Source organism: Heterocephalus glaber, unplaced genomic scaffold (assembly GCF_053883595.1).
Source record: "Heterocephalus glaber isolate CG9 unplaced genomic scaffold, H.glaber_assembly_v1.0 deba00001531, whole genome shotgun sequence".
In the NCBI taxonomy this organism is placed as follows: Eukaryota; Metazoa; Chordata; class Mammalia; order Rodentia; family Bathyergidae; genus Heterocephalus; species Heterocephalus glaber.
This window is the reverse complement of record NW_028258329.1, coordinates 12,843,858-12,859,281: the sequence shown is the minus strand read 5'-3', so window position 1 is coordinate 12,859,281 and position 15,424 is coordinate 12,843,858. Positions and strand designations below refer to the sequence as shown.

Genomic DNA, 15,424 nt, shown 5'->3' with positions numbered 1-15,424 from the left:
GCCGTCAAAGCCCTGACCTTCCATAGCCTTCGTAAAGTTTGTCCATCATATCTCACTTTTCTTCACACCTGCAGGGGTTTCCAGGTGTAAGGGCTAATTGGACTGTGAAACTGTTTCTGAGAAGGCCACTGCATAAAGTAGTATATTGCATTGTGTACAGGACTTCTGTTTCCTGCTCTCGACAAGGGCTGGTGGCCTGGGAATCAATTTGGCATCAGCGGACACAGTTGTCATCTTTGACTCTGACTGGAACCCCCAGAACGACTTGCAGGCACAAGCCCGGGCCCATAGAATTGGTCAGAAGAAGCAGGTTAGTAGGAAGAGGCTTTTGAATATGACTTTGCGTTTAGAGTAACGGGTTGATTCAGCCTTTCTGAATGTTTGTGAAATGCTTATCCCTGCCTCTCCCCACAGTTTTACCTCCATTTTCCCCAAGTGTTGATTTCTGTTTATTGCCTAGTACAGTACAGAGAAAATATCTTTGGGCCAAAGATGAGTCCAATAAAGACTTAAGAAAGATCTATGATCAGGCCTGGGATTTAGCTCAGTGGTGCCACCACCTGCCCTGCAAGTGCAAGGACCCGAGTTCAATCCCCAGTACCAAAAAAAAAGAGAAAGATCTATGATGAAGAGCCTTAGAGCTGAACCTTTTCTTTCTTTTAATACAGAGTAGTTGCTGAATATTCTACCACTGGTCAAAATGATCTGCTCTTATACATGACAGTATTGACTCAGGTACACCGGAAAACCGTGTACTTGCTTTTTTGTATATGAATCTCCAAAGTCTGCTGTAGAATTGGCTAACTGGTAATGATCATATATGGCCAATGGTTCAGTTTCTGTAAAACTTTACTTTAGTGAAAGTGGTTATTCTTTAGCAGGACTTTGGTTGTCAGAGCAGGCTGTAAGGGCAGATCTTTAGAAGCTGCTTTACTTAAAGCTGTAGTAGTAATGATCACACCTCAGTGACTTACACTTAGGTGTATGGCTCATCATTTATTGTAGTAGAGAGTGAGTTTCTTTTCTATTCCCCCTTGGTTTTTTTTTTTTGGTACCCAGGGACTGAACTTGGCACCTTGTGCTTGCAAGGCAGGCATGGTGCCGCTGGGCTAAATTCCTGGCCCCCTCCCCCTTGGTTTTTGACAGAGGTAATGTTTTTCTTTGATCAATCATAAGCATAACATTTCATTTTCCTATAGGTAAATATTTACCGCTTAGTTACAAAAGGAACTGTGGAAGAGGAGATCATAGAACGGGCCAAAAAGAAGATGGTATTGGACCATCTGGTTATTCAGCGCATGGATACCACTGGCCGGACTGTCCTGGAAAACAACTCTGGAAGGTCCAAGTAAGTGCTAGAAGGAAGTAAGTGCTTTGAGGAAGTAGGCAGAAGGAAACTGATTTTATGTGAATATTTGCTGTAGTAGTAGTCTGTTCATGACCTGACAAAAGCCAGGCCATATCCCAAGAAGGGTGGCACTTTCATTTTTTTCTGCTTTCCTTGTTTCCTCTTTTTTGCCCACAGCCCTCTGTTAGTGTGGTCTTCCCCTTGTTCCTTATCCCCCGCCCCTGCTCATGGCTCCTCATGTGACCTGTCACCACACAGTGGCAACAGTGGTACTGTGTGTTGAGTTTCAGCCCAGCAGAATGTTGCCTTTGACTTTGCAGCAGTGACTCCACCAGACTGAATTGGCAGACTGGGTTTTACTGCTAGTAGAAACATTTGAGTGGAGATTGTTGTGCTTTTCCTCTTGATAACAGAAGGATGTAGAAAGAAAGGGGTTATGAAAGAAGAGGGGTTTATGTTTTGATCAGATTTTTGACAGCTGTACCATGTTTAAGGCGAGGTGAAATGAGTCGTTCTTAAACAGCATGTTTTCAGATCATTTTCCATTCAGGAGGAATGTAAATGAGAAAAGCTTAGCTCTTTTTCATTTTGACTAGAGGTGAGAGGGTTGAGACTGGGGGGATGATGATTTTCTGCATCAAAGGGCAGAGGAACTGTGTTCTGTGATGTTGCTAAGCTTGTTTCTTGCTTACCCATGAAATAGATGAGCCAGCAGGACAGTAATTAAATTTCTCAGCTTCTGCTAAGTTAGCTTTACCACCACCAACTCATGTTGTGCATAAAGAATAAGACAGTAGAGGAATCACTTTTCTTGAGGCAGAATTTATCTTTTCACCAGTTATTTGACTTCTTTATGAAGGTCAGGTATTCGGAAGTACAACTCTTCAGAGCTTATGTGACATTCCTAATAGATTACAGCTACATTTCACTTCTACAGTTCAAATCCTTTTAATAAAGAAGAGCTGACAGCTATTTTGAAATTTGGAGCAGAGGATCTCTTCAAAGAACTTGAAGGGGAGGAGTCAGAGCCTCAGGTAATTAAGAATGAGGGGAAACATTTTTTTTGAAGTGTCATCTATGAGAAAAAATTTTTGTTATTTTTGGTTTTTTTGAGACAGGGTCTCTCTGTGTAGTTCAGGCTGGCCTGGAGCTCACTGTGTAGCCCAGGCTGGCCTCAGACTCACAGTCATCCCTGTGCCTCAGCCTCCCAATTGCTGATATTACAGGCATGTGCCAGCATGCCTGGCTATGAGTAATGATTTTTGGGGGAAGGTCTGTTAGAGGCTTTTATAAGGAAAAAGTAAATATTTGCAGGGACATAATTGTTTCAAAAAGTCAAAGCTCTTACTAAATTGAGAAGGAAAAAATGAATAAAGCATTTAAAAATTCTGTCTTTGTTTTTCCTCTTAATTTTTAAGTTTCACCTTATCGTTTAAATAAATGGTAGACTGAGGCAGGTGAAAAGGATATAGAACAGAAACTATAAGAATAAAGAAAATCAGAAAGTTGGTTTATTTGTATCTAACATTTTCAGTAAATGCTGAAGATTGTTGCTTTTCTATCACATCCTTGTTGTTTTTTTTCTTTTAGGAAATGGATATAGATGAAATTTTGCGCTTGGCTGAAACCAGAGAGAATGAAGTATCAACAAGTGCCACCGATGAGCTTCTGTCACAGTTTAAGGTATGAAGGTCTTTGTGAAGCACTCTCAGCCGATTCCTTATTAAGTACTCATATCTCCAAGCACATGCTTTGTGCTAGACTCTCTGTTTTTCCTTTTACATGAATTGGCTCATATCCTCAGTGGCATTCTGAGTTACAAGTACATTGTGAGTGAAGTCTGTGGTCCTTCCCAGGAAGGTAACCACTGAAGTTGGCCATCCTGGCCAGAGTCAGCATGCAAAGGAAAAGAAGTGGATAAAGAGGGCTGAAGATATGTTGTTAGAGGGCTAGGTGGAGAATGAGAAGTGTGGAGGAATGTGGGGCACATGAATGAGACGCCAAGGAGATGTCCAAGGTGTGAGAACAGTAGGTGACAACTGGGAGACTATTGACTTGGTGACCTTTTCAGTTTTACTTTAGTTTGTTTGTTTTTGTAAAAGGAGATAAAGGGTGGTCAGTGGTGACCGATAGAATGAATTGAGATCAGGGATGAGCATAGGATGTGGTACCTTTGAATATAGATATTATTAAAAGGCTTAGGGAAAGTAATTTAATGGACATAAAGGGACCAAGGCCAGATATCAGAAAGATGTTAGCACATTTCTAGGTTGACCAAAGGACTTTGAGAATAGGGAAATATTGAAGGTTTTAAGGAAAGAAGATTTGGTGGTACACTGCCCTGGGGGAGAGTGGAAGGGATACAACAAAAGCATAGAGGGAAGACTTGGCTTTGGATAAAGGAAGCAATCACTTTAGAAAAGAGAAGAGAAGATGAGGGAATTCAATTTGTGATGTTAATTACCAGTAAGGTAGTGGAAAAGATTTGGGGGAGCCATGGGTGGGGCTGGGACTTGTGGGGGGAAACTCGATAGGGAAACTCGATCTCAGCCAGATGATACTGCTTTGTTGTGCTACCAGTCAGCAAGATCGTATGACTTTCTCCAGCAATACTTGAGATCAGAGAAATTAGATCAGTTGGTGATCCTTAGGAAGGAGGTTGGCTAGGGAGATAGGGGAAGTCAAAATGGCAGAGGTCTCCAAGACTCAGGTTGATTCCATGCAGTTGAGGAGGAGGAGCAGGAGAGCCCTGGAGTTACAGTGATGGGCACGTGCAGCAGGCCCAAGAGGACTGAGGGACATGTGGCAGTGTGTTCGGAAGGAAGGAAGCATGTTGTGTGCTGTGCTCCATGGTTGGCAACAGGTCAAAGTTGTCTCGAAGAACAAAGAGGAAGTATAGAGGGTGGGGGTCCCTGAGCTCAAGGAACAGAGTTCACATGTGTAGAGGTAGAAAGGGACAAAGGTAGATTATTGGTCTTTGTCAGTTTGGGCTGCTGTAACACTGCTGTAGACTGAGTGGTTTATGTCAGTAAGAGAAATCTGTTTCATATTCTGGAAGGATTCTGAGGTCAGGGTGCCACTATGGGGAGATTCTGGTGAAGGCTGTCTTCTGGGTCACAGACTGCTGTAAATAAACGTGAAACAGTTCTGTGCAAACCGAGCTTAAGGTTTCACAAAGTCAGAGGACAAAGTCACAGACCAAAAGGAAGACGTTAGGACAGTATTTATTGGAAATAATAATAATAATTCTTGGTTTTTCCAGAAGGGGTTCCAAGTGGGTGGCCACATAGCCCCTCCATCCAGAGCTACTTATGGATAAGTGGAGCATGGGAGTCATATCTAAAGCAATTACAAACAGTGCTTGATTTGAGAGGATGGTCAGATGATTTTTTGGAACAATGTCAGAAATTTTATCTCATTTTTGTCATGGATTTTTTTTTTCTTTTTTTTTTTTTTGAGACAGTCTCTGTAGTTCAGGGTGGTTTTTTTTTTTTTTTTTAAACTTCTTTTTTTTTTGATACGGGGGATCGAACTCGGGCCCTTGTGCTTGCGGGTCAGGTGGCAGAACCATTGAGCTAAATCCCCAGCCCTGTTGAGGGTGGCTTTGAAATTACTATGTAGCCCAGGTTGGCCTCAAACTCATGAGAATCTTCCTGCCTCAGCCTCCCAAGTGCTGGGATTACAGGCATGTGCCACCATACTGGCTTTGTCATGGAATTTAAAAATCTTTCTGTAAAAATTCATGATGCGGGGCCGGGGATTTAGCTCAGTAGTTGAGCCGCTTGCCTCGCAAGCGAAAGGTTCTGAGTTCGATCTCTGGTACCAAAAAAAAAAAAATTCACGATGTGTACTTGTTAGAAGTGAAACAGTTAATTCTGGCCAAAAGCGATAAAATTCTGATTTGATTTCCCTGCTCCAAATGGCTGAAAGAATGGAACCTTCAGAAGCTCTTTTGTATTTCTTTGTAGTTTTCAAGGCTAGGAGGGAAGGAGTGAAAAGAACATGGAGCCCAGGCTTACCACTGCCCCAAGGCTGAAGCTGATCAGTCTTTCTCTGTAGCCCCAGTCTGGTTCTGTGAAATATATACATTTAGATGGTGTTTTTTCTGGGGTACATGCTATTTTAAATAGTACAAATCTGTATCAGATAGTAGATAATATTTGACATAAAATAAATGTAATATTCTTGTAGGGTTGATCGACATTGTTCCATTTTATGTTGTCGTTTTCAGGCCTAAGACCAAAGTTCTCTTTTGAACATATGCAATTGTTGCATGTGCTTAATGTTTTTATGTTTAATAGAAATGAGTACAGTGATTGGTTGACTAGATAATGAATGCTTTGAATGAATGATACCTTGTTTCAGGTATCAAATGACCTCTCTTCATAATGGATTATTAAGTACTCATCATTTTATAATTTAAGTAAATTATACAATTAGTTTTATATTCATCAGAAATATATATGACTTAGCCATTTTTCAGTAAAACTTATGGAATAGTTTATATCCTTCTGATACTGTGTTTGATGCATCCAAGAGATAGATTCCAGCTCCTTGTGTAAGGTGAGCAAAGAATTGCAAGTGTATGCCCAGTGGTAAAAGAAAAAATATCTGCATTTATTGAAGATAGCAGGAAGGTGTGTGTGGGTTCCTGCCAGCCAAAACAAAAAGGTGGCACGAATGGGAAAAGTGGTGCTGGGTTCACTGGGGAACAGGAAGAAACAAGATACATCAGGCTTTCCTATTCTAAAAGACCTGCCCCGTGCCCTTGGTACCTCTCACTGGATCTCTCTGGATAACATTGACAGAAATGATTGACAGGTGCTAGTCATCTCAGTGTGCAGGACTCTCCCAGAATGCACTGGGTTTTTTTTTGTTTTTTGGGGGTACTGGGGATTGAACTCAGGACATTGCCCTTGCGAGGCAGATGCCGGAGCCACTGAGGTAAATCCCTGGCCCCTAAGAATGCACTGTTTTAATCATGTGCATGATATGATGTCCCTTTGCATGAACCATTATTTCCAATGGGGAAAGGTCACTGAAGGTCACCACGGGATCTGACAAAGAATTAATTAATTGATTGATTAATTGATTTTTGGTACTGGGGATCGAACTCTGGACCTTGTGCTTGTGAGGCAGGCGGCAGAACCACTGAGCTAAATCCCTGGCCCCTGACAGGAAATTTAGCAGGCACACAATCTGGCCTGGAGCTTTGGAAATTTCCTGTGTCTTTGTTGCTCTTACTTCATTTCTCTAAGGATGGTGATGGCGAACCTTTTAGAAACCAGGTGCCCAAACTGCATCCCAAAACCCACTTATTCATTGTGAAGTGCCAACAATGCAATTAAACCTGAACACCGAGGTTTTAGTTTAGAAAAACAACTCATGCTTTAACATCTTTTGCCTTAAAAGAAAAACCCAATAAACACAATAACAGAGATTTCAATGAAACCAACAGCTTTTTATGGAAAGGTAAAAGTCTGCATTTGGTGTGCTTTTGCACGGTTTACATGATCTCTCCTGCTGTGGGCATGCTGATAATTTGTCAAATCTTGGCTCATACTTGGTTAGTTTGTGAGCAACACATGCAGCACTTGGGTCATCTTTGTTAGTCTGTTTCTTGTATCAGATTTGATATAACTAAAAGCTGAAAACAGCTGCTCACAAGCATAAGATGATCCAAATAAAGTAAGAAAAGCAATCTCAAGTGCTTTCATTGACTTACAGTTACTTGGCAGAGTTCCACATTTTAAGGGTTTCATTTTCAGAACTACCAACTGTGCTGACCTGTCATTCCTTCATACTCTACCTTCTCTTATCTTCTCAGCTGTTTTTCCAGATACAGCTTTCTTGAAATTCCAATAGCTCCATTTCTAAATTTCCAAAATACAACCAGTATAATCAGGAAAGATTAAGCTCTTCAAATTTGGCTTTATCTAGAGAAAGAAGAAAACACAGGATTGTCCCTATCTTACAGAACTGTAAAAATCTGTTAGTAAAATTCTTTGCAGTTGCTACAGTGCTAGAAAATTCCTTGTAAATTTCTGATGCCCTGTAGGATTGTCTGTAAGTGTAGAGTTTTCTAAATGCATTTTTAGATTGGGAAAATATTTCAGCTGCCCACTTTCAAGGTCTGGGGTGACTTGGCTCATGTGCCAACAGAGAGGGCTCTGTGTGCCATAGGTTCACCACCAGTCTTAGGGCAGTGGAAGGAGGATTAGCCCTGAGGTGTTGCCCAAATTCAAGTGGATGGAGGGGGCGTGATCTCCTAGCCCCAGTTGTACTACCTGTACTACTTCTTTTTTTTGGTACCAGGGATCAAACTTGGGACCTTGTGCTTGCGAGGCAGGTGGCAGAACCACTGAGCTAAATCCCTGGCCCTACCTGTACTACTTCTTTTTGTTTTTTTTGTACCGGGGACTGAACTCAGGACCTTGTGCTTTCGAGGCAGATGGAGCTACCTGTACTACTTCTAATTTCTCTCCTTTTCAGTACAGTTTCTGCTGAACTTATGGGTTTTACAAGTTGATTTAGGGAGATATGAGAAGGGATAGTAGAAAATGCATTATCTCATTATGTAGTATCACCGGAATCCTATGACAGTGTCTTAGATTAAAAGCACTGGTTAAGTTGATATTTTATCAGAGGGTATTTGGAAATGGAGAAATGTCAATTGGATAGCATCTTGACTGTTTGTTTTTAGGTTGCCAACTTTGCAACAATGGAAGATGAAGAAGAGCTAGAAGAGCGTCCTCATAAGGATTGGGATGAGATCATTCCAGAGGAGCAAAGGAAAAAAGTAGAGGAGGAGGAGCGGCAGAAGGAGCTGGAAGAAATATATATGCTGCCTCGAATTCGTAGTTCCACTAAAAAGGTGAGCAAGTGAGATGAAGGTCGTGGAAGTATGGTACTTGTGCTGTGAATTCTGCCTGGAATGCAGATGACTCCAGGAAGAGGCCTTATATCGTTGCCCTGACTCAGAGGCCCGCAGAATCAGAGTGTGAGAAACCAGAGAGAAAAGGAGAAAGTACATGAAATTTACAAGCATACCTGTAAGACATTTGACTTTGCAACCCAGCTTCTTAGGAAATGGCAGAAGGGGATCTGAGTTCTATAGAAGTTTATGTTTTGCCTTTGAGTTTAGAACTGCCAATCCTAAAGATTTGGTTCTAATTGCCACTGCCTTCAGCTTCACTGTACCTTTTTTTGTCTTTTACATGTTCCCAGGACTTGCTATAGATACTTATGTAACTAAATAGGTTACATAATTTAAAACAAGGAAGATTGATAGGCTTCACATCTTTAAAAAAGTACCTTCATAGGCATCATGTAATTTGACTTTTGCAACACTGAAGTAGATAAAAGAAGTTACCCATTTTTGTTGACGAGAGTAGACTTAGATTTGTCTGCCAGCATAGTAAACCAGTATTAGGTAATGCTAGTTAGCATTTATTGAGCGCTTTCTATGTGCCAGGCATAGTTCTAAGCACATTTTACTTACTGACTCATTTAATCCTCAGGAAAACCCTGAGTTATCTGAACTGTTGCTTTTTTAGTATTAAACTGATAACAGATACTACACTTGATCTTAGCCAAAAGGCTGGGAAGCAATTTTTTTTTTTATAAAGGAAAAAACAAAGACCAAAAAGTAGTAACTTATTCAAGGAGGTAAAGATGAACTTGTTTTATACTGGACATTATATACATTAGATATTATTAAAATACCCAGATATTTAATCTACTTTATTATTACATTACAGTGTCCCTGAAAGTATGTCTGTCCCAAGCAAGTTTACCCTCATTGTGTGACATCTTATTTGTTAAAAGGAAAATTGGCTTTTCTGGAAATTCTGAGTACTAAAGAATTGGAAAGCTGGAGTGATTGTAGTCCTTTTGTTTCTTGGACCTGACACTTGCTAATGTGTGACTTTACTTTATTCTTTTTCAGGCTCAGACAAATGATAGTGACTCCGACACCGAGTCAAAGAGGCAAGCCCAGAGATCCTCGGCATCTGAGAGTGAGACAGAGGACTCTGATGATGACAAGAAGCCAAAGCGCAGAGGGCGCCCCCGGAGTGTGCGCAAAGACCTGGTGGAGGGGTTCACGGATGCGGAGATCCGCAGGTCGGTGCAGGCTCTGCTGTCCTTTGAGCTTGTTTGGAAGGGCTGATTGGGTTCCTGGCATTCATGGGGGTTGGGCAGAGGTCAGTACCTACAAAAAAGGCAGAGAAGATGATTCATGTCTCACTCTTCAGGGTGGTTCCTTCTGCAGAGTTTGCCTCAGCTGAGATCTGCTTTGTTGTTCATGTCCTTTTGTTTTCCTCTTGTTCTCTGGTTATTCTGAACATTTTCATGAATAAAGTTCAACCAGGGGAAAAGGAGGGAGGGATTTGCATATGTCACATTTGTACTTACGTACATTCATAAGTAATATGAATGTGAAAAAGTACAAATAGGGCTGTCCTTACTAACTCTCCTCTTTCTCCGGGACTCTCCTCAAACCTAGTTTCCTTAGTGTAAGTACCAATGTCAGTTTGGTGTTGGTTTGGTTCCTTTGGTCATTTAATAGTATACACACATGTTGTTTGGCAGCTTGTTTTTTTTTTGTGGGTTTTTTTGCCACTTGAAATCAATTTTTTCCATTTTTCTGTGTCAGTACATATTTCTCATTTTCTGGTATCTATTTCATACCGCTGTGCCCTCCAGAAACATCTAAAATTGTATTTTCAAGTCAATTTTCTTAGTTTCCTCGTTACTGTTTTTTTTTAAACCTGAGGAAAATAGGAAGAAGTATGAATATAGCTACTTTTATGGCTCTAACTGTTTTGTGTGTCATTCTTGCACAGGGACCATGCTAATCTTTTCTGTATCATTCCAACTTTAATATATGTGCTGCTGAAGCGAGCACTGGCCCTGTTTTATAAATAGATAGTTGTTTAAGATCAGTATATTTGGGGGCTGGGGATTTAGCTCAGTGGTGCCGCCGCCTGCCTCGAAAGTACAAGGTCCTGAGTTTGATTCCCGGTACCAAAAAAAAAAAGATCAATATATTTGAAATTGTGAGGTCTTTATTTCCTCTTAAATGTTATACCTATTTTTCCTTCTTTGTTACTAGAATATAACTATACTTAACAGTTTTGAATTTGTAGCATATCTACTTCCCCTTGCTCCTTATCCTCAATATTTTGAGAAGAATGTGTTTTCTTCTGTTGGGTAGAATGTATAAGTGTACTTGGTTTAGTGTTGTTCAGATCTTCTATTACTTACTGATTTCCTGAGTAATTCTGTTATTGCAAGTAGAGTGTTGAACTTTCTGTTATTCTTGTATTACCTATTCCTTCAGTGTGGTCAATTTTTGCTTTAAGTGTTTTGGAACTTTGTTGTTAGGTACATATATTTTTCTTTTTCTTTCTTTTTTTTTTGGTACTGGGGATCAAATTCGGGACCTTGCGCTTGCGAGGCAGCCAGCAGAACCACTAAGCTAAATCCCCGGCCCAGTACATATATATTTTTATATTGATATCTCTTCTTGATAATTGGTCTTTTTTATCATTGTAAAACAGGTTTTTTTTTTGTCTCTGTTACAACTTTTGTCCTAAAGTATATTTTTTTTATCTAGTATTCATATAGCTACTCTAGCTCCCTTTTTGGATATTTGAAGTAAAATTTTTCAACTTTTTAATTCAATCTGTCTACATCTTTGAATTGTGTCTCTTATAGTATAATTGGATCTTTTTTGTTGTTGTTTTCTTTTTGACACAGGATCTTGCTTTGCAGTTCAGGCTGGCCTTGGACTCACTGTATAGCCCAGGCTGGCCTCAGACTTTGCAGTGATCCTCCTGCCTTAGCCTCCCAAGTGCTAGGATTACAGGCATGTGCCACCATGCCCAGCATGGATCATTTTTTAAAAAAATCTTTTCTGCTGATCTCTTCCGTTTTATTGGAATCTAATTCATTTACATTCAGTTTAGTTACTAATAAGTGGGATTTATTTTTGCATTTTGCTGTTTGTTTTCTTTTTTATTCCTTTAATTCTCCATTACTTTTTCTGAAAAATAGGTATACTTTAGTATATCAATTTTAATAACATTATTATTATTTTTTTTTTTTTTTACTTTTTGTTTGTGTTTTAGTTATATTCTTGGTGGTTGCCCTGGAGATTACAAGTAACATCTTGATTTACAAAACCTTAGTCCCATTGGTTTATATGAAACTTTTCTCCAATTACACCTCATTCCTCCTCTCTCCTTTGTACTGTTGTCACACAGGGTATCATTACACATTATAAGCAGGCTACCTTTACAGTCTCATAAGTATCATAAATATGGTTTCATGTCATTGTCTTTTTAAATCACATAAGTTACAACTAAAAGTACATTTGTAGTATCTTTATATTTACGTAGTTATCCTACAGGTGCTCATTTCTTCATGTGGATATAAGTTATTGTTTGATGTCCTGTGATGGTTGCCTGAAGAACTGTCTTTTTAGTATTTTGTTTTGGAATGTGTCTGTTAGTCGATGGTTTCTATATATTTATATTTCTATATCTGACAATATCTTAATTCTCCTACAATTTTGGAGGATAGTCTTCATCACCCTGTCAGGTAAAAGGGCCGAAGACCAAGACCAGACCAGGCCACAACAAGCCTTTATTAGGGGAATAGATCTGCTGGGCTGTCTCTGAACAAAGGAGAGACAAAAGCAATATGGCTGGGGCAGGGAGAGTCTTTTATAGAGACTGGGGTGGGGATTGTAGGGGCTGAGGAGGGGTTGAGTGAGGTAGTGACTAGGGAATGGAGGAGCTGGTGATGTCACTAGGTGGTAGGAGGTGAGCGAGTATTAGGTTACTTTCTAGGTGGGAACAGGGGCATGCTGGGAAGAAGGGTTTGTTCTTTGGTGGGAGCAACCATCTTGGCATGACGTCACACAGGGGAGGGGGCAAGGCACCATAGGAAGAGGGTAGCTACTATACATAATAGCTGCTGAGGTGGTGGGAGACCTATCACACCCTAGATAATCTCAGTTGGCCCACCTTTTTTTTTTTTTTTTAGAATAGGACAAATTTATTGGGAGAAAGAAAGCTTCTGTCTAAGAGAGACACAAGGGGTTCCAGAAAGTGGTTGCCCACCCACCCCACTTTTCAAGGACGTTTTATACAGCAAAGCCATGTGGTGAGGCGGTCCATCTTTATGTTTACTGATTCTTCTGCTATTGAGCATTATCTTATTATTTATTTTTTTTTAATTTCAGTAACTTTTTTCAACCGCAGAATTTCTGTTTGGGTCTTCTAATTTCTGTTTCTGTTGATATTCTCTGTTTGGTGTTAATGTTACTGTGAAACTTTATTTTTAATTCTTTGGACATGGATTTCTTTTAGTTCTTGAACATATTTATAATACCAAGTTAGCATCTTTGTCTTGTAAGTCCAAGTTCTGGACTTCTTCAGGCATAGTTCTCGACAACTTTTCCTGTTTATGTGTTCTTTGTTTTATCTGTGTTATCTATAATGTTTTGTGTTGTTATTGTTGTTGAAAACTGGACATTCGAAGAACTGTAGCAGCTCTGGAAGCCAAGTCAAGTCCCCTGCTAGGCTGTGTTGGTTGTGTTTGCTGCTCCTCCTCTTTGCTTGTTTAGTGATTTTCCTGGACTAGTTCCGTGAAGTTCATGTTCTTTGTCATTCAAAGACTCTGCTCCTTTAATTGCGTGATTACCTAGTACCTGGATAGAGCGTTCTTTAACTGCTGTGGGCTGCTAAGTCTGAGGGCCTGTGTTGAAGGGGGCGTGTGTCTTCTGGTGTGTATAGTGCTTGGGACGCTGTTTATACCTCTGCCTTAAGCTTCAGTTCCTGTATGTGCAGATCCTTAGAGTCACCCAACATCGAGAGGTGAGGACCTCTCAGATTGTGCCTGTGCCTTCACACACACCTGAAAAATGTGTGGTTTTGATTGTTAGGAATATGTCAGACCTTTTCAGAGTGCCCTGTGGACATTTCTCCACAGTTCTTCCTTTTCAGCTTTTGATTAACCTCTTCTCATCCCCAGCTGGTATTGTTTCCCTAGATGACTGGGATTGTTGTGATGCCTTTTCATCTGGTTTTTTTTTGGTGGTGGTGGGGGGATACCAGGGATCTAACTCGGGAGATGAACTCGCTTGCGAGTTCATCTGTTTTTGACCAATGAACTGTGGGCAAGGCTGTCTACAAAGAGTTCTAAATCAGGGCAAATACAGGTCAGCCTAAGAAGGGAGCTTTCCAGGGTGCCCAAATGCCAAACAGAGGCCAAATGCCTCTGTTCTCTAGGGATAGGGCTTTTGGGATGCTCCAAGGCTATTCTTTCCCCTCTACTGGCTGCTATTTTGCAGGATGGCACAGTTATTGTAGTTGTAAAGGGGATAGTTTTTAAGGCTGCCCAGAGCTAGTGAGAAGGGGGTGGGAATAGAGCAAGTTAAAATGGCATAAAACTTGATATTCTTGCCTAGACTCAGCCATTTTCTTGAACAAATGCCTTGTAGATGATTGCAAGTCTTTGCTTAATTTCCAGAGTTCTGACAGTTGATATTAGCACTTTTTTTTTTTGTATCGGGCATAGAACTCAGGACCTTGCGCTTGCAAGGCAGGCGGCGGAACCACTGAGCTAAATCCCCGGCCCGATTTTAGCAGTTTTTGCCAGTGTTCTTTTTTTTTATGGAGGAGCTTTTTTATTTTTATTTTTTGAGGTCTTCACTGCCATTCTGGAAATGCTCCTTTTGTCTATTATTATTATTGCTGCTACTACTTTCATGATGTTTTGGTTTGAACTCAGAGCCTTGTGCATGCTAATCTGTCATCTGACAGGGTCCAAGGATGTCCCCAAAGAGGAGATGGGGAACTCTGGACTCACTTCATAGTAGGGCAGGCTGCAGGTTCGCCGACTTCTACCACAGGAGAGGGATTTTCAGGTTGTGTCAGTGTCAGGACAAGGGGTTCATTAATCAGAATTTTGAAAGTGCTCACTCGAAATAGATTGCAGGCCCTCAAGAGGGAGAGAGGTACCTCGTGGCCTTGGGCTGGGTGTATTTACGGGGTTTTGGGGTATCCCTAAGATGGGTTCTCCAGGATATATATTTTGTTTTGTTTTAGTTTTTGGTACTAGGAATCGAACTCGGGACCTTCCCCTTGTGAGGCAGGGGGCGGAACCACTGAGCTAAATCCCTGGCTGGGATATATATTTTAGTGTCTGTCAGGTTTTTCCCATTTCAGCCCATTTCATGAGCAGTGTTAAAATGCAAGCTGTTAGATGTGTTTGAAGCTAAGATCTGCTGTCCTCTTGTGAGCTTCCTGGGGAGCGGGGTTGGGAGGAGGGAGCACAGTGTACAGGTGAGAGGCACAGGCAAACAGACCCTGGTTTATAGGCTAATTGTCTTTAAGGCCCTTAGAGATTTTTCCTGGAAGGCGAGGGGGGGGAAAGCTTGAATAACTTTTATGTCCTGAAGTTGCAGTTTTTCTTAAAAAGTACAATTATAATATTGTAATTTTCCTTGTCTCTTTTCTATCTTTATTTTGTCTCACCTCAAGGCCAAGGGTTGTGTCCCGCAGTCTTAGTATTATTTTAAATACATGTAAAGCTATTTTATTTCAGACATAAAACATTTCGGTGTTTTTTTGGGGGGGGTACTGGGGATTGAACTCGGGACCTCGCACTTGCAGGATAGGGGGTATAACCACTGAGCTAAATACCCCGCTTCAATGTAAATTAAGAAGGAGAAAAGTAGAGTTGAGAAGTAATCCTTGGGTTCATTTTCACACTTAACATTTCCTAGTCCTTTTACGAATGTTAGTCCTTTAATATTGTTTCTTTGCTAGTATAGCATTTTGTCCTGTTCTCTTCAGTTGTCACATCCTCTTATTTCCATTTCTTTCTTAGTATTGCTTCTTACACAGTTACTTAACCGTATTGTCGTAGTAGTTTGGCACATTGCTATAGTGATGCTCTTGATGTATTGTGGCATCTTGCTTTTTAGTGCAAACTGCAGTGACTAGCCTGCAAGGGTACGGAGAGGGTAACAGCACAGACTGTATATAGCATGGTGTAAGACAG

General features: G+C 40.6%; 1 protein-coding gene and 2 non-coding genes across 8 annotated transcripts in view; 1 reads left to right on the top strand and 2 right to left on the bottom strand.

Moving 5' to 3' along the window:
- The window catches only part of Chd2 (chromodomain helicase DNA binding protein 2), a 145,517-nt gene that overhangs the window by 90,972 nt on the left and 39,121 nt on the right, over positions 1-15,424 (top strand). For all 6 annotated transcript variants that reach the window (XM_087188349.1, XM_087188346.1, XM_021264781.2 and 3 more), the window contains 6 exons: positions 161-310; positions 1,200-1,348; positions 2,286-2,382; positions 2,939-3,031; positions 8,052-8,222; positions 9,297-9,472. In XM_087188349.1, the coding sequence (XP_087044475.1) occupies positions 161-310; positions 1,200-1,348; positions 2,286-2,382; positions 2,939-3,031; positions 8,052-8,222; positions 9,297-9,472 (836 nt within the window). The remainder of the gene's footprint in view (positions 1-160; positions 311-1,199; positions 1,349-2,285; positions 2,383-2,938; positions 3,032-8,051; positions 8,223-9,296; positions 9,473-15,424) is intronic.
- LOC147824869 (U2 spliceosomal RNA) lies at positions 8,761-8,960 on the bottom strand. The gene has a single exon (XR_015441883.1). It is a non-coding gene; the product is annotated as a U2 spliceosomal RNA (small nuclear RNA).
- LOC147824868 (U6 spliceosomal RNA) lies at positions 10,150-10,256 on the bottom strand. Its single transcript, XR_015441836.1, has one exon. It is a non-coding gene; the product is annotated as a U6 spliceosomal RNA (small nuclear RNA).